The following is a 24,906-nucleotide window of genomic DNA, read 5'->3' as shown; positions in this document are numbered from 1 at the left end:
AGGCCTACCTTATTATATTAATAAATGGTTTAGCCTACCATTTGCAAAATAGTTGCAAACTATCAAAGTCATAATATAATCTGTTTCGCTCCTGTGTGAAAATGCAAAATGCCTTTATTTGTTATGCTTATCCGCTTTACGAAACATATTTACATTTTATGATGAAAATGTTTTTCGCTTATGTCATGACATAAGAATTGCGCTTACCAGTCAACACACAAACGCCCATGTGAAGCTAATGCACTGGATGATATTTTGTAATAATTTTAGTTATTGACTATACATAAACTAAACATATTTAGCTTGACACTCTTACTTAGGCTGTCTGAAAGACAGACTTGTGCAAGGGAACACTAGGAATATCTTCTGATAGAAAGGCAAATTGCAGCCTTGAAGGGGGGGGGGGGGATGGCTGAATGCACAATTAAACTAAAACATGAGTAAAATACTGCACTTTTCCCGGTGTGATTTTGAAAATAAGAAAATACTGGGTGATGAAACAGACATATCTAGGAAATGTCTAGAAAACATGGTCCTGAAATGTGATTGAGTGCAAAAAAATCTAGGGGTTAAAAGCTCCCTGCTCGGCGCTTCTAGTGTTAATTAATATGATTAATGAAGGCATTCACTATTCAATTAAAGTAAGCGCTTAACGCTCAGGAGTTCGTAGAAAGGACAATAGGGACATTTTGTTTGCTCTCTTCGCTCTCGTCTCTCAGCCATGTCGAGTTGACTGAGCTGCACTAGGCTAGTTCACGTGGGCCGAAATGATATGGATATAGTGAGCCAAAAACAGGAATAAGACAGGAACAATGTTATTTATGTCAGTGCGATGCAAAACATCCAAGACCATTTAACTTATGACATACTGGCTTGCTAACTAAGAAAAAGACAATGGATGGTTTATTTCAATTGGTATAGCTGGAAGGTTAGTAGCTACAATTGTTACTGGTGGACTACACAAAGTCACAACGGTTTAGCCTAAAAAGACAATAGGGATCACATTTTCATTTATTTAGGTATTATTGCTTGTTGGACAACCTTTCAATTGGCAATTCACAAATAAAGTTTTGGGTGGCCTATAGCCTACTGTTATTTAGAAGCCAATTTGCTTTTACAACCGATTTGGTCCAGTTAGCAGTGCTTACTGCTGGCATATGAATCAGCTGTTTTCAAAGGGTTTCTTCTTTATGGCTAGCTAACAGAACAGCCAAATGAAGTAGATACTTTCAGTATAGATCAGTGAATTTTGTTACATTTGATCATGTGTTTACTGATGTCAAAACTGCCTGCACATTGCAAATGTGCACAAACTCTTCACACCAAATGAACTACGACATTATAATCACCAGCTGCATCACGGATATAGCCAGGAAAATTACCAATTGATAATGTAGGAAACAGCAGATAAATGAAGGCTACATAATCATTTGCATGAATGTGCTACAGCATTGGCAATAAAAAATTGGCAATATTGCCAACAATATATATACTAGTTTAAAATGATTGAGATTGATGAGAAATTGCATTTATGATGTGCATAAGTGAAGAATAGATGATGTGGAGGTTGAACATGTACTTCAGAAATTACAGATAATTTCAATTGTGATCTGAGAAATATAGGTACCAAAGTCACTGAGAAGAGCTGTTATCACCAGCTGCATCACGAGCACTGCACTATCTCTGTAATTCCAGAAATTCCACAAATTTGTGTGCCACCAATTTTATCGCAGGCAATGTACACTCGTGGAATCAATATAACAAAAATGGCCGCGTTTCCCAGATTCGATCGTTCTTAAGGACTTAAGAAGACTCTTAAGAAGGTCTGGACACCAGCTTGGTGGAGTGCTGCTCGGGATTCGTGGGGGGCGAGGTTGGGGGCTTCATCTTCCGATGATTCCCCATCTTCATCCCCAGGAGGCGGCTCATCTGATCCAACGCGCCCTGCTTTTTTGTGCAGCATGGCTGTGACAACAATCATGCAGCAACATTTTACAGGTGACAAGCGCAGCCCCCCCGACAAACGATGGATACATCGGAAACGACCCTTCCACCTGCCAAACACCCGTTCAATGTGGGTCCTGGTGTGTGTGTGGGCCTCATTGAACCTCTCCTCCTGTGGTGTTGCTGGGTTGATCATCGGTGTCACGAGGTAACTCCGGAGAGGGTAGCCACTGTCCCGGAGGAAGATGCTCCTGCCGAACTCTCCTCTGCCAGCCTCAGCCACAGCTGATTTGGCCCACACAAAGCTGACGTGTGTGCCTCCTGGCCACCTGGCAACGATGTCCGTAATGAGGCCATCGTGGTCCACTGCCACCTGGGTGTTGATGGCAGCGTAATGTTTCCTCCCAATCCAGCACGGATCTACCAGGGAGTGATTGTGGATTGGGATCAGTGTGCCATCCACGACACCGATTACCCGGGGGATTCCAGCCATGGCATGAAATCCACTGTGGACCTGGCGGACCTTGTCCCATGTGGTGGGCATTTGGATGTGTCGGGGCATGGCGCAGGAGGATCGGTGTCACGGCTGCCACACCCCGTGAAACCGATGCCTTGCTAAGGATGGTGCCATCCCCCACCACATCCAGGAAGCTCCCCACTGCGTAAAAACGCAGCAAGGCCAGGAGCTGCACCTCCGGGATGAGGGGAAAATTGCAGCGGGTTGCCCTCCAGATGTGTGGTGACACTAGCGTGACGAGGCGTTGGATCTCCATACGGGGAAGCCGGTACTTGGACTGGACAGCCCGGTCCGACAGCACATTCAGTGGGGAGAAGTGCTGACGCACATAGGCATTCATATAAACTATCTGGCTTCGCGCACGGCGATGCTGTTGATTAGCAGCGAGAATATGCTGTATTGCAGCCATGGTGTCTCACTCGCGTGGACTTCAGCAACGCCTTTACATATAGACTGAGGTGGAGCCTCGATTTCTTGATGAGGTTCCAGCCGAGTTCAGTTACACCTGTCAGTTTCCCTGATATCTGTGAAATACCACAGGGTTGTTGATGTTTTTATATCTAATGTAAACTCATGCAGATGCCGAATGTTTGTGAAAACGTAATGAGTGATAGTAATGATTCATTTTATTTATGTAGCTACAGGAACACATGGGCAATTATTTATTTTTATATCGTTATTTTTCTTCTTATGCTATTATTTTTCTTGCGTCAGTGTTCTGCAGCTGTGGGCGCACATTTATCATCACACATGGTTTTAGTATTCCTTTGTCTCAGATATAACTTTCCATAACGCGGCTGCAGTGAGCGTTTGGTCGCTAAGAAGGCTCTTAAGAGTGGGTCAGGCTGATCTTACATTTCCTTCTTAGTGAAAGATCTTCTTAAGCTAAGAACGACTCTGGGAAACACATCCTTCTTTCACAGCGCTCTTAAGAGCGCTCCTAAGAAGGTCTTAGTGCTTAAGAGCTTCTTAACAATTCTGGGAAACGCGGCCAATGTCTTTCTACTATACAGTAGCAACAGCTTTTTGGCTTATCTCGTTCTGCAGGTATCACTGGACCAGTACCACACAGAAGAGGAGATCTACCAGCTTTCTTTGCAGAGAGAACCTCGCAGTTCCAAGCCAGCGGTCAGTGTACACTAACCTATCCATTGAGCCTCAAGAATTACAGTTCTGGTAAACATTATTGGCACCCTTGAATATTTTTTATATCATGTGCAATATGTTCAGAAAATCTTAAAAAATGGGAACTTTGTATCATCAGGATATTTTAATGGGAAACCTTAAGTTAGTCAACAAACAAGATGCCTTTTCAAAGTACATGTAGTGATTTTAAAGAAGAAACTAAATATGACCTGGACAACATTAAAATCACCCTTCCCAAATAATTGGTTGCACAATTTTTGGCAACAATGACAGCCTCCAAATGTTTCTTGTAGCCATCTACAAGCTTCTTGCACCTGTCTGCTGGTAGTTTCTCCCACTTTTCCATTGCAATTTGTTCAAGCTCTTGAGTGTTTGCAGGATTTATTTTCCCATTTGCAGATTTCTGCTGTATCCAAAGATTTTCACTAAGATTGAGTTCAGGGGCCGTATTCACAAAACATCTTAAAGCTAAAAGTAGCTCATAACTTGATGATTTAGGAGAAACTTATGGGCATGTCAGTCCTAATTTTAGGACTCCACATTTTTTACTCTGAGCATTTCACAAAGCGTTCCAGCTCCTAAATCGGTGAAAATGTAGGGGTAGTCAAGAGGACTCCTAAATCACTAACACCAAATCACAAACAATCCTAAAATGTCTGTTTCTGGCAATCCCCCTTGGAACATTAACATTTCAGAAACATTTCGTGATAATGAGCTTTTGAAAAGGTATCTTTAGGTATTATGATTGTAGTAGAGTTATCAAGGATGCAATCACTTATAGAAACAATCCAGTAACACCGGAGATCAAGGTTGACAACTGTACGCTACTTGGCCACAGGGAAAATTCTGATATGCAGCGCAGACAACCTAGGTTTATCTGAGCCATCCATCAGTAAAACACATAACATTGCATCAAACAATATTCCCTCTGCAGACCCCACATTTACAATTCATACAGGATTGTTTACAAGATACAAGAGACTGGTTATTAGCTCAACATAAACTTGCTTAATTGGTGACACATAACCTACAATTGAACATCTTTATTTGAATATGGCCACTTTTTTTATTTTTTTACTTTACATATCGCAACATAATACCTCATTCTACAATATGTGTATGATAAAATCATTGACAGAGATCCATACCTTTTTAGCCAATCACTGTGGGCATATATAAAAAGCTTGTTGGCATCATCCATAATAACAAGGTCAACCCCGCCCTTTGACTTGGCTTAAGATTTCGCCCCATTCCTTAGTAACAGTTTGCCTCAGCAACTTTGTAAAAATGTTTTAGGAAGAAACTCTTAGCTAAGAACCTTTCCTGTAATTTAGGAGAACTCTTAGTGCCAAGATGGAATGTTTTGAGAATACGGCCTCAGGACTCATTGCCGAACAGTTTAAAAGAGTCAATTTTGCCCTTTTCAGCCGTTCTGTTTTTGGGTGAGTGCTTTGGGTCCTTATCCTGCTGGATTGACTCAAACCTAGCTTTCTTACATTGGGTAACACATTTCACTCTAAAATGCCTTGATAGTCCTCTGATTTCATAATTCCTTTAATACGTAAGGGATAATGCCCGACGAGGTGTCCAATATCACCTGTTATACCATGGTCTGGGTGAATACTCGTTTCTGATTGGCTGCAGGGGTGTCCGTTATCGGGCGATAACGGACACCTACTGCTACCTACACCTTTTAAGGCGTTTTGCAACAGAAATCTAACGTTTTTTTACGTTAGCCAACTCTGATATTATATAGTCCGCTCAGCTCATAGAACCAACACCGGCTTTCCCTTGGCTGAGCTATTAACCCGAAAGCTAGCTAACGTTATGCTAGCAAGATTCAGAGGCAATAACATTGTGTACGATTGACAAACAGTAAATGGGCAATTCCATGCAAAGGTCACCCTTACCATAGAAAAAAAAGTTGTGCCCACACAAATGTAGCTATTGTTAAAATGTTCACTTAAGTCTATATTTTGTTGCATGTAACCACTCTGATCTAAATATATTGACAATTGCACTCTTTTACATAATAAACAAGTTGTGCACTCATGCAAAAAAAAAAACATTTGTCATATGGCCGTTTTGTACCATTTCAAGAACGGGGTAAATGGATTCCAGTTTTCAATAAAATGTTTCCATTTAGCATTTTCCTGATTGACAAGGGAATGATAGAGCATTGTGAATGCTCAGCTTGAGTTAAAAGCACAACTCCTTAATTGCATTAAGCCTCTTGTTTATGAGTCAATGAGTTCCATGGCCAAGTCACGTCCATAACGTTGTGTAGAATACGTTTATGCCTATCAAACAGTGCCGATGCTACAACATCCAAAGTTTTGTGCAAAGCTTATTTATACCAATGGTTAGTTTAATTAACAAATCTTGCCCCTTTGTTATTTTTACATTTACATTTAGTCATTTAGCAGACGCTCTTATCCAGAGCGACTTACAGTAAGTACAGGGACATTCCCCCCAAGGCAAGTAGGGTGAAGTGCCTTGCCCAAGGACAAAACGTCATTTGGCACGTCGGGGAATCGATCCGGCAACCTTTTGATTACTAGCCCGACTCCCTCACCGCTCAGCCATCTGACTCCCTGTCAGAGTTTTAAAAACTTTAATCATGTGTTATGGACGTGACGTTACGGACGCTACACAATGTAAATCTTCACAATACACTGTTCACAACACTATGGAAATGTTCTCAATTGAAGCGGCAAAGCTGACAATCGTGTTTTCGGCTGTTATAACCCCTTTCACGGACGTGTTTCAGTGAAATACACATTCCAGTCATGATTATAGTCGGAATCAAGGGTAATATGATATAGCCTAAACATCTTCAACGATCAACATCTTCTCCAATGATAATGACATTTCGAGTAATTGTCTTGCCGTGACTGTCTTTGCCATAACCTCGATCCCCGCTCCATGTTTGTAATATTTACTTCCTACTAGAGGCAACTCGAAAGTGCTCGAGGGACTCGATTGGTTTAGGCATTTAAGGCGGCGCTCTGTAATTTGTTTGCGCTACCTGTCGGATCAAGATGAGGTAGAGTTGACAGCTTTGATCAAAGATGTCTTAAAGGGGTCATTGACTGTGTTTTTTGGGTATTTTACACAGTTTATTTGTAACTCAATGTTTTTAATTTCAGTGCTTAATTAATAGTTTATGTTGAAAATCACTATTCATGTAGGTGTTTTATGTAATTTGGAGAAGACTGGTCCAGACGCGTCATATCCGAAATGCTGGTTTTCCAAAAAAGACAAATATTTAAAAATATACTTTTTTTGTGTCCATCACTCAAAATCATTTGTAAGACTGTGTGAGAGTATTCACAGCTAAAGATGATTGGTGACCATTCTGAACTTTTATAATAGTAATTTGACAACAACTCCATTATTTTATGCTACTTATATTTTTATTTCTTATTCCCCTTTGTATTACCTATACCCCCTTAGTATTAGCTAGACTTTGCTCCTTTTGTATAGTCAGTCCACATATTTAAGTTCAATATTCCTATATGTTTAATGCATGCACCTCCCTGCCAAAGTAAATTCCTTGTTTGTGCAAACACTCATGGCGAATAAAATCCCTTCTGATTCTGATCCTGATCTAAAAAAAGATAAGGGGTCCTTTTCTTGTACCCAGCGCAATTGACTTTGTACACTGACGCAAGTGTCATTCCTATTTTGCACTCAACGGAAAGCGGACTTTTCCCTTCACAGACGCACGTCGGTAAATAAGGGAATGAACTTGCGCTCCCTGGGCAGTTCAGCGAAAAGAGGGGGCGTGTTCCGGCGCAAACGTTCCTTGGTGTTATTTTACAGTTTGCAAAAAACTATTCTGCCACAGACCAGGAAAAAGTTTGTATAAAGTCAATGGCGCGTTATTCAGATGCTATTTTAAGGGTGCATGCTTGGCCCGTGCGCACTACTGGCGAGGCCAGGCTCCTTTTCATGCAAACTACGTAACATTTCTCCCATGTCAATGATTGAAAAGAGTTTCATGAGTCTGTATGTGAACTTGACTTGTAACAATTGTGGCAAATTCCGTTATAATAGCAATCCGCAAGATAACAAGCGCGCCTGCTCTTAAAGGGAATGTGAGATGTTGCTCTGATTGGTTTATTGCACGTTACACCCAAACCACACCTATGAGTAATGTAGCTACTTCAGACCAACTCATTTAGATTATCTAAATGTCATTTAAATAGTCATTTATCCCGCCGGTATAATAGCAACAGCGCCGGAGTCCCGCCCACAAAGTCACTTGCGTTTCACTTTTTGATACTTACGTTTGATTGTTAAAATAGGGCCCAAAATGTTATTATCAATGCTATTTTGGTGGCCATCTTCATTTCAGATGGTTTGCTTAATGTTAAAACTAATTCACAAATTATTTTAGATGTTGAGAAAAGCGCTGTGAAAGTTTGTTTCTTGATTCCCAACAGATTCTGTGTGTATTTCAAACACGTCACATCCATAACAGAATAATTTCACATCCATAACGCAGGTTTTTCCTAAATAAAATCTGCATAAAAGACTACATGTTTTAAAAAATTTTATTTTTATGTTCACCTAAGACATGGAGTGTTAGGTGAACATAAAAATAGAAATTTTTAAAACATCATGTCAATATCAAACTTTCTACATTAGACTTAATGGTTCACAGAGTTACAGAAAAAAGTATAGTCTCCAGAAAATGACTGTCATTTCTCGTCACATCCATCCGTGTTTTTGTAATAATTTTGTGTTGTAGTTATTTTATTTTAAACTGATTTGCATTCCTCAAAAGGGTGCGAATAATAATGTCATAGCACAGTTTCAGTATTTTTAGTTTTTTCTCCTATTTCATTTGTCCGATTGTTATTGTTTTATCCTATACTGCTCTGCATCAAACACGTGAGCATATGTAAAACAAAGCTGTTTCAATAAACACTTATTTTCATGAGATATTGTACATGTAGTACTTAATATTCTGTGGTGCCAATATTGTTGACCACACTTGTATAAATGTGTTTTGTTTGCGCTTTTAGGAAACCAATATTATCCTAAAGCAATATTGTTGTTTCTCTTTCTTCCATCCATTTCCACCCACTGTCAACCTTTATTAAGTTCTTTCAAAGAAAATGTCTTTAGAGAAGATAAGGGTGATGTATACGGTTGCATAATGGCAACAACCTATGCCTTTTTTGATCCAGCAGAACTCCAGCCCTGCCACTGCTCCCGCCCCTAAGCCCTCCATGATTGATGAGTGGGCAGCATCGGTGAAGCCCAAAGCTGATCCAGCAGTCATCAACAAACACATTGAGAAGATGGTGGACGTTAGTACTTTTTTATTCCAGCAAAGTGCTATGGAAATTGGTGTTTCATGGTCAAGGAAGCTCTGAGATTAATAGAAGAACTATATAAGAGTAAATTGTATATTCAGAAAAAAACACATACAGAGCAGCAAGGAAAACATTTTAACTGAAAAAGGGAGCAGAGGACAAGTAATATTGAGAAACAGCGACAGTCCTCTGATAAGGGTTTGGACACCAACCTCATGAAATGGTCCAGGAATCAAGAGTTTATGTTTCCGCTTGTCCTGAATGCCATTTCAGTAAATCAGTGCCTAAGGAATAAAAGCTTTTCCCCCTGGAACTGAGGCAGCAGGGGAGAATACAATTAACTGTATTATTTCCACGAACCCTAATACCAACCTTAATCTCGACCTTAACCTTGACACTGAACAGATTTGAAGGGAAAACAGAGGGTAGTTGTGCAGTAGTTATCTTCTCAATTGCCTTTAGAACTTGTAGTAACCCTGTCTATGTAGTGATTGGTTGGTATGTGTTGCTATGATTACAGTCAGTCTTCAAGAACTTTGATACAGATGGAGATGGCCACATCTCCAGAGAAGAGTTTGAGATAATCAGGAACAACTTCCCATACCTCAGCAAGTTTGGAGAACTGGACAAGAACCAGTGAGGATAAGTGCATGACAAATGATAAATAAAATGGCAATGTTAAAAAAAGACATATACATATACTTTCCTGCCCTCAGTCTTACGGGTCTAATTTTGCTTTTCCCTCACACTTTCTCCCTCGCATTCTTTTCAACTCTTTTCAGGGATGGGAAGATCAGTCGAGAAGAGATGATTGACTATTTCATGAAGGCCAGCTCCTTGCTCAACTGTAAGATGGGGTTCATACACACCTTCAATGAGACCACGTATGTCAAGCCCACCTTCTGCGAGCACTGTGCTGGCTTTGTGAGTATACAGGTCCTACAGAAGTACCTCAAATAATTTATTGATGCAATCAGTCTGAAAATATGTACAGGCAACTGTAACATTATAGTTTTTTAGGGAGTTTAATATTTGCCAAACAACCAAAACTATTCCCCATGGTTTAAAGGAAGAGGGGTAAACTGAACAGTGTATTAACATTTCAATGTGTAATTTGGTTAAAACCATTGAAGGTTTAAACTCCTACCTACTCTACCTTAAAGGGGTCATTGATTGCAGAACTGAATTTACATTTTTAGCTACATAAAAAAAAACGTAGCTGTAAAACGGTAGGTTTTGAAAAAGCTCCACCCTTTTTGGCTCTGGTCTGTACCTTGGTCACGTCCCAAAATTAGCTGCGCGCAGCTCTGTGTACTTCCACAGAATTACAAAGAAGAACCTTTTTCTAGCATATTGAAAATGGACTACTGTGGTAAATGAAGTGTTCCAGGCTGTACAGGGAATGCTGACACCTTTCAGAGTCTTCCCAAGGAACCAAACACTCGACGGGCTGTGATGTTTGTCTATGAGAAGATCCCTGTGCAGTTCGACCCCTCAATTATACATTTGCTCGAACCATTTCAACGATGACAGTTTTGAAAACCTGGGACAATGTAAAGCAGGATTTGCAATGAAGCTGTTCATGAAAAGAGGTGCTGTTCCGACCTTATGTTCATCACAACCGCAAGCTGTAGTATTATGTTGTTGCTAACAGTTATTAGCAATTCTAACGTATCCTGCCTGTATCTAGCATCTACCATATGCTTAGCATTACTTGTCATGACGAAGAATATGTAATTTTATATATTACACATGCTCATTTAATCAAAATCTGATTATTACTTTTCTGTCTGACAGTGTATGGATAGCCGCCCCCGGTACATAGGCTACTTGTACATTAAGACTATGGAAAGATTTCCAAAGAACAAAGTCTGCCTCCACAGGTCCAGATGGGGCCTGGACTGTGGCAGTTTGAAGGGAAGGGGCGGAAAAATGTCAAGGGCTCCTACTGCACAACATGGGGCCCCATCAATGTTACAATGGGAACAAGTTTTTTATTTTGCTTTATTGTTTCATTGTTTAGCATCAATTTACTTATTTTCTCTTTAACAATCCTAACATAATATAACCTAACCTAATGGGTACATGTATTGGAAGAGGGGGGGGAAAGGGGACAGTACAGATATAAGCCTAAGTTATCGACCCTTTGCAAAACCACTGAAAAGATTTGTTAGGGGGCTAGACATGTTTTGAATGTAAGCAGGGTTTGAGAGAGAAATTCAAAATTGTATCAAAATATGTGGCGGCACCCCTACTGTCATCACAGGCCTCGCTTTTGGAAAGCGTGCCCTAGTGGGCATTGTAGGGGAGACTGTAGGGCACAGCATCTCATTTTTTCTGGAAAGAGCACCCCCCCCCCCCCCCCTTCCAGTGGGCCTGGATACGCACATGGGGACAGTCTATTGCAGTATTTTGCAGAGTTTTATACTGTTCAGAGTTAGGAGGAGTCCTGTCTGAAGTAAGAAGTTGATTGGGTAAACTTGGGTTTTCAGCTTCCCCTCTTTCTTTCACATCTACCAAAGGTGTGTACTGGTCTTCTGGCTGGTTCATAAAAGTGTTCAAATATTTCAATTTTTACATTTACATTTACTCATCAAGCAGACACTTTTATCCAAAGCAACTTACAAGAAAGAGCCTTCCAAAAAGTGCATCGGTCAATGATCATAAACAAAAACATTCCGGGTAGCCAAAACATGAAGCATACATTGTGAAACGCAAATAAGTGCCAATGGGTAGAACCACAAGAGCATGTAGTTAAACAAATTACAATTAAACAACATGATCCTTGAAAGTGCTTGAGTATACCTGGAGGAAAGCAAACAATATCAATATAATTCACAGCGAGTACAAGCAGTTAAATCAGTTACAACTATCCAAAAAGTGCAACAAGTCCCTCAATAAGTGTCATTGTGTTCCTGGAGGAAATAAACATCTGATCCAACAAGTACCGTTGTACTCCCGGAACAAGTGCATCTTTAGCCTTTTCTTGAAGGTGGGGAGACAGTCAGTATCTCTGATGGAGGTGGAAGAGATGATTCCACCATTGGGGGGCCAGACAGGAGAAGAAGGAGTGGCCGCTCTTGAGAGATGGGACCACCAGACGGTGGTCAGAAGAAGACCGTAGGTGGCGGGTGGGGGTGTAAGGCTGGACGAGAGACTGAATGTAGTCAGGTGCAGTCCCGTTCACCGCTCGGAAGGTCTTGAATCTGATGCAGGCCGTGATGGGTAGCCAGTGGAGGGAGATGAAGAGCAGGGTAACATGGGAGCGTCTGGGTAGGTTGAAGATCAGGTGGGCTTCTGGGTTCTGAATCCTTTAAAGAGGGCGGGTTGGGCATGCTGCGAGTTGCAGTAGTCCAACTTGGAGAGGACAAGTGCTTGGACTAGCAGCTGGGTGGAATGCTCGGATAGGTATCTCCTGATCTTCCGGATGTTGTAGAGGGTAAATCTACATGACCGGGAGACTGCAGCAATGTGGGACGTGAGGGTGAGCTTGTCATCCATGGTAACCCCAAGGTTCCTGGCAGAGGATGAAGGGGTCAACGTCGCAGATCCCAGGGTGATTGAGAGATCATGGGAGGGTTTGGCCGGGATGATAAGTTCTGTTTTGGCGAGGTTCAGCTGGAGGTGGTGCTTGGTCATCCAGACGGAGATGTCTGTGAGGCAGGCCTCGATTCTAGCTGAGATCCCCGGATCAGTCGGGGGGAACGATGGGTACAGCTGCGTGTCGTCAGTGTGCAGTGGTAGGAGAAGCCATGGGAGGTGATGATCCCACAGAGCCCTCTGGGACACCAGTGGAGAGCTGGCGGGGAGCGTGTCACAGCGACCAAGTAAGACACCCCTGAATACTATTAGCATGTGATGACGTGTCACTGGTGCGCGACGACGTGTGTCTGGTGCGCGACGAACGAATAGTCAACGTTAGAAGAGCGTGTTGAGCGTGTGACTAACGTGTGAATAACGACAGAGTAGCGTTTTGCTGGCGTGTGGGTTTTATGGTCAAACGGGTATAAAGCGCTGGAAAATCTGGATTCAGTTGTTCTGAACAGTAAACATCATGCCTCCTAGACGACGTAAGGGTGCGAGGGGGGCTTCTGCTGGCTTTGCCAGTGAGTTGTTTACTGAAAAGCAAACGATGAATAACAACCAAGCAGGGACGTGCACAGGAATTTTGAAGGGCAGTTGCTCTGGCCTGAACCCCCCCCCCCCCCCCCCCCCCCCCCCCCCCATTCATGTAATGCATTACTTCCATCAGTTATTCTCCTTGTTAAGACAACAAAATGATATAAACTAACCATCAGCAGACATGTACCTTAGTTTTCCTACCAAAAATGTAGCATGTGATAACGGGCTGGTTGTCTGGTAGGAAAGCTAGCCGTCTGATTATTTAGGCTAAACGTGGCAAACTGAGCCTGGATTTATGAAGATTTTCATTGATTTCATAAAACTTGATAATGTTTGTTTGTTTGTTATACATTTCTACAACTTAAAACTCATCATTTCTGACAACGTCAAAGCAGTGTTTTATCGACACAAAATAGAACAACCATGACCGTCTCTTAAGTGCAAGAAAATGCAGGCTCAGGTGGCGGTCGCGTGCAGTACCGCAGAGTAAACAGAGTAGGGGGCATACCCCCTCCCCCTTGTGACTTCCACTCTCGTTTCCCAAAGGCTTATCGATTGGAAGTGAATAAGGCTACTTTATGAAATGTTTCGGGTGGCAATTTTTAAAATCTAGGTCTACATGAAATTCTGCAGCTGTTTAAATTCGCTATTATTTACTTATTTTCCTCGGAGGGGCACTTTCACTCGAGGAGGGCAAACGGGCAGTTGCCCGGGCAACTTAAGCCATAGCGTGTGCACGTCCCTGCAACCAAGTAAGGCTAGGGTAACGACTGACTAACGATAGTCAAATGTTCCACAAACGTTCTTCAGCGTTTAAAACGTTAAACATTGTAGAACGCTGGTCTCCATGAGAACTTTTGAATGTTTTTCGGTCCAGCATTCTCCACCGACGATTACAGACGATTACCAGCGTCACCAGCGTCCACCCAACGCTCTTCTGGTGCCATACCAGCTACCATGGACGAATACCAACGTTTCCTCTAACGTCATTGAATGTTGACCAGAATGTTATGTTGTGACAGGACCTTAAGAGAAGAATTAAGGACATGGAGAAGAAAAGTTATGATGGAGGGAGAGATGGATTAGAAGAGAGGAGAGGGGAACGGATCAAGGGGACAGGAGGTGGGGCGATGAGAAGCATGAGGTCAGAAATCTCTGCCTCAGACAGGGGAAAGAAAGAGATCAGACATTTACTTGGGTCAGTCATAGAGGGTGAGTTAGTAGGAAAGATTTGAAAGATGCTGATTTGAGGCAGAGTTCATTTTGATCAGGAAGTAGTGGGTTTTAGTAACAGTTGTGTGAGCAGAAAAATGATTTAAGGAGGGAGTGATACTTATCAAGGTCCAGTCCGTCTTCGACTTGCGCCATATCCCGAGAGCTGCCCGAAGGATGGATCATTCTTCACGAAGAACATCCGCAAGCCACGGGCAGGAGGGAGAAGATCGTGCAGATCGTGTCAGGATGAGGTTGAGCTGTTTTCCTGCGTTGTGGGTCACCGGTGTATTCAGCAGTGTCAGGTCGAAGGAAGTCAGGAGAGACATGAAGTCAACGGCCTGCGTTCCTTTGAGGTGGATGTTCAAGTTCCCAAGGATCATCAGCAGGGTTCCATCATCCGGGAGGACGCTGAGGAGCATGTCCAGCTCCTCCACAAAGTCGACTAGCGGACCTGGAGAGAGGACAACTAAGAATGCTTTGATAGGATCAGTTAGCATCACATAATGGTGTTCAAATGATTTGGTTGTGACAGAGAGTGGGGAGCAGACCTGTCCCACTATTTTGCACAATTGTAATGGCCCGATTGCATGAGCCACAGCTATCAACGACCCACGAGCATATCTAAACAAAGCCGAGTCTCGACACGTCACAAGTACACGAAACTACTAGATCCCGTTCTACTCAACCCGCGGAACTAAGTTACATAAGCACAATAAATGGAAACAAACTCTGGCTACTTACAGTTAGATGACATACACAAACTTCACTCAGCAAAAACACGATGCGCTCTGGCTGACTAGGGGTGCCTGTTGCTATTTGTCCAGATACTAACAACGACCCGCGAGCATATTTAAACAAAGCTGAGTCTTGACACGTCACAAGTACCCCAAACTACTAAATATTGTTCTAAACATCTTTGTACAGTTACAAAATATGGTTGAATGATTGTTTTATAATGTTAGCTTAGTGTAGATACCATGATTAACTTGGTTATATTTCAGAAAGAAGGAGTAGTTACTAGAATCAAGATTAATCAACATTAAAACAAACTAGCAAACATTTCAAAAATATTTCTTTATCAATTCTCCACCTTCTACTCTTGTTGTAAAGATGATGTCTTGGAGAACTTTCCTTAAAGTTCTGGCAAGGTATGTTCTTTCTTCGAATTCCCCCCACAAACGGGGAGGACAATTGGATGCTGGGGACGTGTTGTCTCAAGCAAGCCCTTTGAAGTTTCCTTGGAGAAATAAGAGGGCATCACATGCAGAGTGGGGGGGTCCCCCTATCAACTCTATGGTTCCTTTGCATCGGCCTTTGATGGGTCATCGGAATACTGAGGGTATCAAGAAGTGTGACCGGATGTCGGCTCTGTGTGGTCTGGTTGACCTTGCTGCACTGGTCAGCCAAGCACAGTAGATTACTTGTCTCTGAAGACCCCTGCAGCTGGGGGGGTAAATGCCCTTTGTATAATCTGAGCACCTTCATCCACAGAGTTGTCAATGAACGGACACGCCATAATTGGTTTTAACTTGTCTGCCTTATCTTATATCAATTAACCAATGGATTCACTCAGTTACATTTACATAATATCCTAACTTGTTTATTTACATTAGTACGTTCTTTGGAGATAAAGTAAACACGTAAATTAATTCATGCTGGGTCATATTGTGAGGAAAAAAAGTCTGCACTTATGTTTCCAAACACAGTACAGAACAAAGTGACAAGCTCAGCTGGTTGATTTGTTTTCTGTGTAGTTTGAATGTACATGACATATTGTATGCATTGCTGAGGGCATTATAAAAGACTGAAGAAAGTTAGGGCTACTACTACTCGTGGGAGTCAAATGGACTGAAGTTACTTAGATATTTCTTTTAACTTATGTATAGATTGTTTTCAATATATTAATTTTTTCCTGCTTTATTTGATTGTGACCGTTTTAAGACAGACAGGAAAGGCAAGGGAGAGTGGGGATGACATGCAGTAAATGGCCCGGGCTGGAATTGAACCCGGGCCGCTGCGTTAAGGCCTTATGGTACATGTTCTACCTGACGAGCCACCGGGACACCCCCGTGTTTTGAGTTGAACAGTAAAGATTTTGTGCTTTGAGTAGATTTGTCTTTTGAGTAGATACAGTATTTCATGCTAGAATAATACAATGACAAAACCTGTAAATTGGTTTAAGAGACAATACTGTAAAACTAAACAGAATTGTGAGAGTAGGCAGGGAAGGGCATGGCAGAGCAGAATCCTAGACTTCAGTGATGTCATATACACAACTTCTTCAATCTGAACAAACTGGACTTGGTCTACCACATTGCCATCCTTTTTGTTACCGGAGCCCCATATAATACCCACCTCTGCAACCTTTATTAATTGGCTGGCCCTCGCCAACTAATTTATAAGGGTATGTTAGGCAAAGCACCTCTGTATCTATGCTCCCTGGTTTCTTCCTCTTTACCAACACGTATCGTGCGCTCAAGCAGGTACATCTCTCTGATCACCCCAAAAGCCCTCACCTCTTTCGGCCGCCACTCCTTCCAGTTCTCAGCTGCCAATAACTGGAACGAATTACAAAACCCCCTGAAATTGGAGAGCCTTATTCCTCTTCGTGCTTAAAAAAAACTGTATACTGTATAATGCTTTGTACTGCATTTTTTAAATTTTTGCTGTCTTTCTCGCACATCTGTAATTTGTACGTCCCTACCTCATTTTGTATTTTGTGCCTTGTATTTTTGTGTAACTATATGTTGTCTTGCACATTTGCGCTTTATCTTGGCCAGGTCTCCGTTGCAAATGAGAATATGTTCTCAATCGGCTCACCTGGTTAAATCAAGTTTTTATTATTATTATTATAGAACACACAATAGCAGCACGCAATGCAATACTCATGTGTAATCATATACAATACAGTACTGTTTAGCTGACGCTTTCATCCAAAAGACATACTGAGAGGGATTGAACCTGCAAACATCAAGTCAAATGCTCTACTACTGAGCTATATACACACCAAAACGACTCTACAATATATTATACAGTACAGTAAACTATAGAATGCAATACAAGACTTTACAATATACTGTACATATTCAATACTATACAGTATAGTGTGCAGCAGGGGCATAGCCAGAATAATATTTTTGGGTAGGCCTTGAAAAATGTGGATAGGCATCTTTTCACGGTTTTTTTCTTATTTACTTTGCGATGTGCACCCGGAGCATAATTTTTCGGAGATATTTTCGTTTTTGGGTAGGGCTTAGAACAAACTGGGTAAGCCTGTGCCTACCCAGGCCTACCCGTGGCTATGCCCCTGGTGTGCAGTACTGTGTCCTGTAAAATATCATATTGGTGTGGTTGCTTCTCTATTAATGAGAGTGAATTGATTTAGTTATGGTCCAGAACCTCTGGTTGTATGGCTTCCCACTGTCTGTGTGTTTTTGTGCATAGATGAATGCAACTGTGTGTTTTATCACATTATGCTTGTGTGTGTGTGTGCTGTTTTTTCTTTGCGTCCAGGGGTCAGGGTATTTTCTGCCTCCTTAGATCTCATGTCTGTCTGTGATCTCCTGGACAGGTCTTTCATGTCATTGTTCCCCCACTGTGGTCTGTAGTGTCTGCTTGATCTCCCTCCTCCTCCACCCCCTCCCATGTCTCTCTTTATCCATAGTCCGCTCTCCACTGTACCTGTCTCTCCATCCCTCTTTTTCCACCTCTCACCCACTCAGTCGTCCTAGAGCCTATGCATTGAATTTCTCTTTTTTCCCTTTTATCGTAACACTCTTTTTTCTGCTCTCTCGTTCTATGTTTAAAACTCTCACTTTGTATCGCTCGCTCTCTCACCCCCGACATACAGTGCCCTCCAAAAGTATTGGAACAGTGAGGCCAATTCCTTTATTTTTGCTGTAGACTGAAAACATTTGGGCTTGACATCAAACGATGAATGTGAAACCAGAGATCAACGTTTCAGCTTTTATTTCCAGGTATTTACATCAGGATCTGATGCACAAATTAGAAAATATCACCTTTTTGTTCGAACCCACCCATTTGTCACGTGAGCAAAAGTATTGGAACATATGACTGACAGGTGTGTTTTGTTGCCCAGGTGTGTCCTATTACATACATTATTCAATCAATAAATACCACTGAATGTCTACACTCAGGTTCAGATTGGGTAAGATAGGTTTTGTCTATGCAGACTGTATTCAGAGGTGAAAACAACATGAAAACCGGAGCGCTGTCTTTGGGTGAAAAACAAGCAATTGTGAGTCTTAGAGAAGATGGAAAATCAATCAGAGCCATTGCAGAAACATTGGCCATAGCCAGTACAACCATTTGGAATGTCCTGAAGAAGAAGAAAACTACTGGTGTACTAAGTAACAGACGTCGAACAGGTAGACCAAGGAAAACATCAGCAGTTGATGACAGAAACATTGTGAGAGCTGTAAAGAAAGACCCTAAAACAACTGTTAGTGAGATCAGCAACAACCTCCAGATGGCAGGAGTGAAGGTATCACTATCTACTGTTCGCAGAAGACTTCATGAACAAAAGTACAAGGGCTACACCAGAAGATGCAAACCACTCATTAGCAAGAAGAATAGGAAGGCCAGGCTGGAATTTGCCAAAAAGTACAGAGATGAACCTCAAAAATTCTGGGACAAAGTTTTATGGACTGATGAGACAAAGATTAACTTTTACCAAAGTGATGGAAAGGCTAAAGTTTGGAGAAAGAAAGGAACTGCTCATGATCCCAAACACACAAGCTCATCTGTGAAACACGGTGGAGGTAATGTCATGGCTTGGGCTTGCATGGCTTCTTCTGGGACGGGCTCATTAATCTTCATTGAGGATGTAACACATGATGGCAGCAGCAAAATGAACTCGGAAGTCTACAGAAACATTTTGTCTGCCAATTTAAGGAAAGATGCAACCAAACTGATTGGCAGAGCCTTCATCATGCAGCAAGATAACGACCCAAAACACACTGCCAAAACAACAAAGGAGTTCATCAGGGGCAAGAAATGGAAGGTATTAGACTGGCCAAGTCAATCTCCAGACTTAAACCCTATAGAGCATGCATTTTACCTGCTTAAGAGGAGACTGAAGGGAGGAACCCCACAAAACAAACAACAACTGAAAGAGGCTGCAGTGAAAGCCTGGGAAAGCATCAAAAAGGAAGAATGCAAAAGTTTGGTGACGTCAATGGGTCACAGACTTGCTGCAGTTATTGAAAGCAAAGGATTTGCAACTAAATATTAAGTCTTATTCACTTAAATATGTTTTAAGTATATCTGTTCCAATACTTTTGCTCACATGACAAATGGGTGGATTCAAACAAAATGTGATATTTTCTTAGTTGTGCATCAGATCCTGATGTAAATACCTGGAAATAAAAGCTGAAACGTTGATCTCTGGTCTCACGTTCATTATTTGATGTCAAGCCCAAATGTTTTCAGTCTACAGCAAAAATAAAGGAATTCGCCTCACTGTTCCAATACTTTTGGAGGGCACTGTATCTTCCAACTTGTGTTTTTCTACACCTTCCTTGTATCCCACCTATTCCAAAAAGTTAATGTTGGATCTTGAATAGTTGTGTACATTAGTAAATCTTTCTCTCTTTCTTTTTACTATTTAGATTTGGGGTTTCTACAAACAAGGCTATAAGTGCAAAGGTAAGAGATATGTAAAATGGACTGCATTTCTATAGCACGTTTTTCTACCTTAGCGGCACTCAAAGCGTTTCACATTTTACCTTTCATTCACACTCACACATACCAAGAGCAGCGGAGCTGCCATGCAAGGCGCTGGCCTGCCCATCTGCAGCAACTTACTGCTTACTTACTTTAAAAGACAAATTACTGTAGTAGTTTATACTTTAGACTTTATTGTGGAAATTCCTTTCCACAATTCTTGAATTCTTAATAACTACTCAATCTTAAAGTATTGAGAAGGAAATACCTTTATTAATAGGAATAGGGAGTATCAAATCATGGAATGGAATTACTTATTCTGAGTCATCGATTGGAAGCAACTGTCACCGCGATTAGAGTAAATGAAAACACTGCCCTTGCAAATACATACAGCTGCATAATATAATATCAAATCTATAAATGACTTTAAAGATCCTCTTCAACGGGATGTACATGGATCATGTTTAAACATCTTTGCTTAGAGGATCTCCCATTGAACTCTTTGTTTCAAGCAAGCTTGTAACACATTTCACAAGTGCACACATACACAAAACGCACACACACATTCACACACAGCATACCAAAAAGCAGTTCTCTTATGTACTCAGACATATATTGTGTGTTTGTCTGAGTGTGAGCTCCTGTCAGAGACCCCAGCCATTCATTTAAATTACCATTGTTACTAGTGGTGGAGTGGAAGAGAGAATGGAAGGACATTCTTGAAATGTATTGCTTGCTGTATTACAGAAGTCCTGAGTGTCTGACATGCATTTCACCTCAGTCTGGGTGGTAGAGAGTGATGGCCACCAGAGCCATCTCTGCTCATGTAGACATTTTAGATGTGAGATTGAGGCGCTTCAAAATCAAAAGAGTTGGAGAATATATCTGTGAGTGGGTTTGTGTTTAAGTATGTCAGAATTGTAGGTGTGTGCAATGTGTCTGAAAATGTGTGTGGGAAAGGAATCCAAAAAGTGTTGTGAACAAACACATCTCTGAATTGTCTACCTGGATGACCCTGGCTGTCCCTCTTGTCTTCACCTCGCTGTCAGAGCTGTTGTCAGGGGCTGTCAGTGTGACAGTGTGTTTGTGTCGGGGTGTGTGTATCTGCATGGTGTGTAAGGGCACTTACTTCTCACCACTGGCTCTCCCCTTTGCCCCAATGTTTCTTTTTGCACCCCTTTCTTTCTCTTGCTTTTTCTCTCCTGCACGTCTCTCCCGTCCTGGTTTACCTTTATCTCGCACTCTCTTCCCCACTCTCCTGAGCTCATTCCCTTCTACCTGTACCCCTTTGTCTTGGCATTCCTTACTCCCTCACTCGCATCTTTTTCTCCCCTCTCCCTCCGTTTCTCTTCCCTCTCCTTCTGTCACTCTTTCCCACCGACAGCGTGCGGAGTGAACTGTCATAAGGCGTGTCGTGGTCGCCTGGCAGTGGAATGTCGCAAGCGGACCAAAAGCATCAGCCATGAGACACCACCAACTCTCCAGGCTCGCTCTTACAGCTTCCCCCCTCCTGCCAACACCCCTCCAAATCTACAAAACACAGGTGGGCCCCTCCCTTAACAATGTTTTTGTATTACTCTTCCAAACATATAATTTTTGACTGTTATACAAATGTGCATAGAGGTGTATGCATGTATGTAATTTGTATTGATTGATGAACTACGAGACCCTCCGAGGCCAAGGGATCCAGCTAGAGGAAGGAGCCTGCATAACATAACTAGAGAGGGTAGGGTGTGCTTTTGTACTCCCTTCGACTAGTTAGCTCAGGGGTGGGGAACAAAATAATTTGGTCCGGCTCGCCATGGCACTGCAGGAACCATATTATTGTTGGAATGCTGCTTCAGCATTCCAATTATTGTTCTTTGAATCTTTATTCAACTTCTCCTTATTCTTCTATTTCTTCCGCGCCACCTTTCTGCGCCTTCAAATCTTCAGCTATTAAAACCGTTCCACTATAAAAAAATCTGCAGTTTCAGGCTATGAATGCTATGACTTTTCAGCTTTGTACTTCTTATGCTTGAATTAATATAAATCAATATTCATCCAATTTTTTACATTGTTTTCCAATTGAGTTTTTTTTTTATCCTCTCAATCCTTTTAAACTTCTTCAACTTTCAAAGTTTCCTCAATCCTTCAGCTACAGCCACCATTTAAATTTTAAAATGTTGACAAAACCCTAAACTATTTTTTTTTTAATTCAGCTTTTTGATATCTATTCAACTTTTTTAAATATCACTGATTATGTTTCATTACTTTTTCAACTGTTTCTGAGATTTACATGGGTGTGTACAAGAAAGCCTGGAGTGCAGACTGAAACGCTTAGAGTGGAGGGGAGCTTTGAAATCAGTTTCAAAAAGTATTTCTAGTTTGCCAGCATTGCCACAATGTTTGCTTTCATGCTTCGTTTTTGGATCAATAGATAGCTAATTTTGTGCTAGTCGTAGACAGTTGTCTGTGGAATCCAACAGACTTACACATTTATTCAGAGCCCCACGAAAGCGAGACAAAGTCCAACTCTCCCCCCATAGAGTACAATGCAAATCTGGTGACAAATTTGTCAGAAAAGGCAAAAACAACCAGATTTAGAAACTGCTGGTAGAGTCATATTTCTGACCATACAGACAGATAAAGGACATGTCTGGTTTCGTCAGAGTCTTGGGTCTCGGAAAATATCGTTATTTTTGGGATTGGACGTATAGTTTTGCGTCTAGGTTAACTTGTTTGAGGTGTGGATTTTAGCTACATTTTATGTTATTCTCTGCCCGCATTAGAAGCCATAGCTGCACCATCACCGTGGTAACCACACAAACACGCGCCAGTCTCTTACACAGGTGATTGGTATTAGCTGATTAGTGGAGACACAAGACAAGCTATTCAGTCAACTCGTCTCTTTAAAAGACTAACCGTGCGTGTCCACTACAGCGGAGCAGGCGGCGCGTTGGCGTCGGCTTCCAATTCATTTTCAATGAAACCGAGGGTTGACGCTCGTGTAGGGCATTTTGGGAGCGTACGCGAGCGTCAACGCCCGGTTTTATTGAAAATGGATTGGAAGCTGACGCTCCGCGCCGCTGTAGTGGACACGCACGGTAACAGTGCGTGTCCACTGCAGCGACGCGAATCGCTTGCCATCGCTTGCCTTCCCACAGTTCACCACACGCGGGGGCGTTTCAAACATATTAATGTAGAATGTAGTTCTCTGAAGTCACTGTTGTAGTTGTCATGGCCAAGTGTGCAACTTGTATACAAAATACAAAACTGTGTAATAGACATACATATATTCCTCAGTCTCTGCTAATCTGTCGATACGATAGGGAGTTCCAGCCGGGCTAGCTAGCTAGTTACCACAGAACAAAGTTACGTAATGTGACTAAACTGAATTTGTACAAGTATAAGCACCCACAACTTCGGCAAACCTTGCGCCATGCATCGTTTTTTTGTATTAACATCTCTGTACGAATACAGCTATGTATCGTACAGGACTGGGTAAGCAGCCACACAAACGATTAGTTTCTCCTCCACCTTGAAACCTAGAAAGCTAGAAATGTTTACCATGGTTGCTACGTTACGAGAAACAAGAAAACACTCCGATTGGCCATCGCTAGAGAAAATCGCTCCTCATTTGCATAAAGTTGAGAAAATCTCAACTCTGTCGCGTCGCTACCCACAATGCACCACGCAAGCGATTCGCCTGGCTCCATAGAAAATGAATGGAAAACATGTTGTCGCTCGCATCGCGTCGCTGCAGTGGACACGCACTGTAAGAGCACCACAACACAACTACTACCACTATTGATACTGCTATATCTTGCCACTACTACAACTACTAATTCTGCAGATGCTGCTAATATCTCTTTAACTAGCTACTATGCTAATGGTAGGCTACTGTTTTGTTCTACTACGCCACCGAGTGCGTTCACTTGACTATGAGAAACCCGATAACCGTTGTAGGTTTATGCCAATAATATGATTGCTCCGTTTACATGTGTAATTAGTTGTACGATTACTCAAACATGTCTACATAATTATTTTTATTAATCGTTGTATGCTCCACGGACAAAACTTGCACCATCATCCTTCTGCAACAAAGTGTCGCCGTGTCTTCCTGTATCGGCCCTACTGTTGTATGTTTCATTCAATCAACACATTGAATCCTACTAAGCCGAGAAAACGCACTCAATGATAGGCTACATCTGCTACTGATATTACTGTCCCAACTCATTTCAGCTGTTAAAACTATAATATTCTTGTTACAACTAGCTAGCCTACTTCTTATTCTGTTTAACAGTCTAACTTTCAGCTTCTCCCATATTGTAGGCTATTTAAGCTCAGCTTTGTTGATGCAGTTCAGCTTCCACACTGCCTCTTGAAATTCAACTATTTCTTCGATTGCTTCACAATGTTCAAACGCACTCTCTCGCATTGTATTTAAGCACTTAGCTTTGTTAGATGATGCAGTTCAGCTTCCACACTCCCTCTTTTGTGTGAATCATACATTTTTTTAATTCATTTCAGCTTTCAGCTTGCGAGTATTTTCTCATTTCTGTATTTTCAACCATTTAAAAAAATTAAATTCAGATTTCAGCATTCCAATGCATTTTCAGCAGGAAATGCATGTTCTAGTTAGGTGCATTATTTGTTGGCAGCAGCACTATTTTAATGTGGAAGAGGACCGTGGAGGCGCGCAGCGTTGCGTACCAATGTACCCAAAAATTTTGCTTGCTCGCATTACATGTGGAATTCCTTTCTAGCAAAGCAAACCCAGAATACGTTGTTGGTTTTGGCTAAGCCCCAAATGTTTACAACATATGGCCCCGCGCCTGATTAACACTCAGATCTATTAGCAGTCTCAAAAATGGTAGCAATATAAAAAAATTATACAATCCCTTTCCGTAATCATGAAACCCCCCCAGAAATGTTCTATGCACCCCTAGTCAAAGCAGGCTGCACCCT

The 24,906-nt window shown here is 41.8% G+C and overlaps 1 protein-coding gene across 8 annotated transcripts in view; it reads left to right on the top strand.

Annotated features, from left to right (window-relative positions):
• The window catches only part of LOC124487104 (RAS guanyl-releasing protein 2-like), a 109,067-nt gene that overhangs the window by 49,704 nt on the left and 34,457 nt on the right, over nucleotides 1–24,906 (top strand). For 4 of the 8 annotated variants that reach the window (XM_047049157.1, XM_047049156.1, XM_047049159.1 and 1 more), the window contains exons 10-15: nucleotides 3,509–3,589; nucleotides 8,806–8,928; nucleotides 9,455–9,570; nucleotides 9,717–9,858; nucleotides 19,902–19,938; nucleotides 21,341–21,499. In XM_047049157.1, coding sequence (XP_046905113.1) covers nucleotides 3,509–3,589; nucleotides 8,806–8,928; nucleotides 9,455–9,570; nucleotides 9,717–9,858; nucleotides 19,902–19,938; nucleotides 21,341–21,499 — 658 coding nt within the window. Of the gene's footprint in view, nucleotides 1–3,508; nucleotides 3,590–8,805; nucleotides 8,929–9,454; nucleotides 9,571–9,716; nucleotides 9,859–19,901; nucleotides 19,939–21,005; nucleotides 21,500–24,906 lie in introns of those variants that run through there. The other 4 variants (XM_047049153.1, XM_047049151.1, XM_047049158.1 and 1 more) reach the window with 3 other exon arrangements.

The sequence above is a fragment of the Hypomesus transpacificus genome, chromosome 25 (assembly GCF_021917145.1).
Source record: "Hypomesus transpacificus isolate Combined female chromosome 25, fHypTra1, whole genome shotgun sequence".
NCBI classification, from domain to species: domain Eukaryota; kingdom Metazoa; phylum Chordata; class Actinopteri; order Osmeriformes; family Osmeridae; genus Hypomesus; species Hypomesus transpacificus.
The sequence above is the reverse complement of the archived record's forward strand: the minus strand, read 5'-3'. Positions and strand labels throughout refer to the sequence as shown.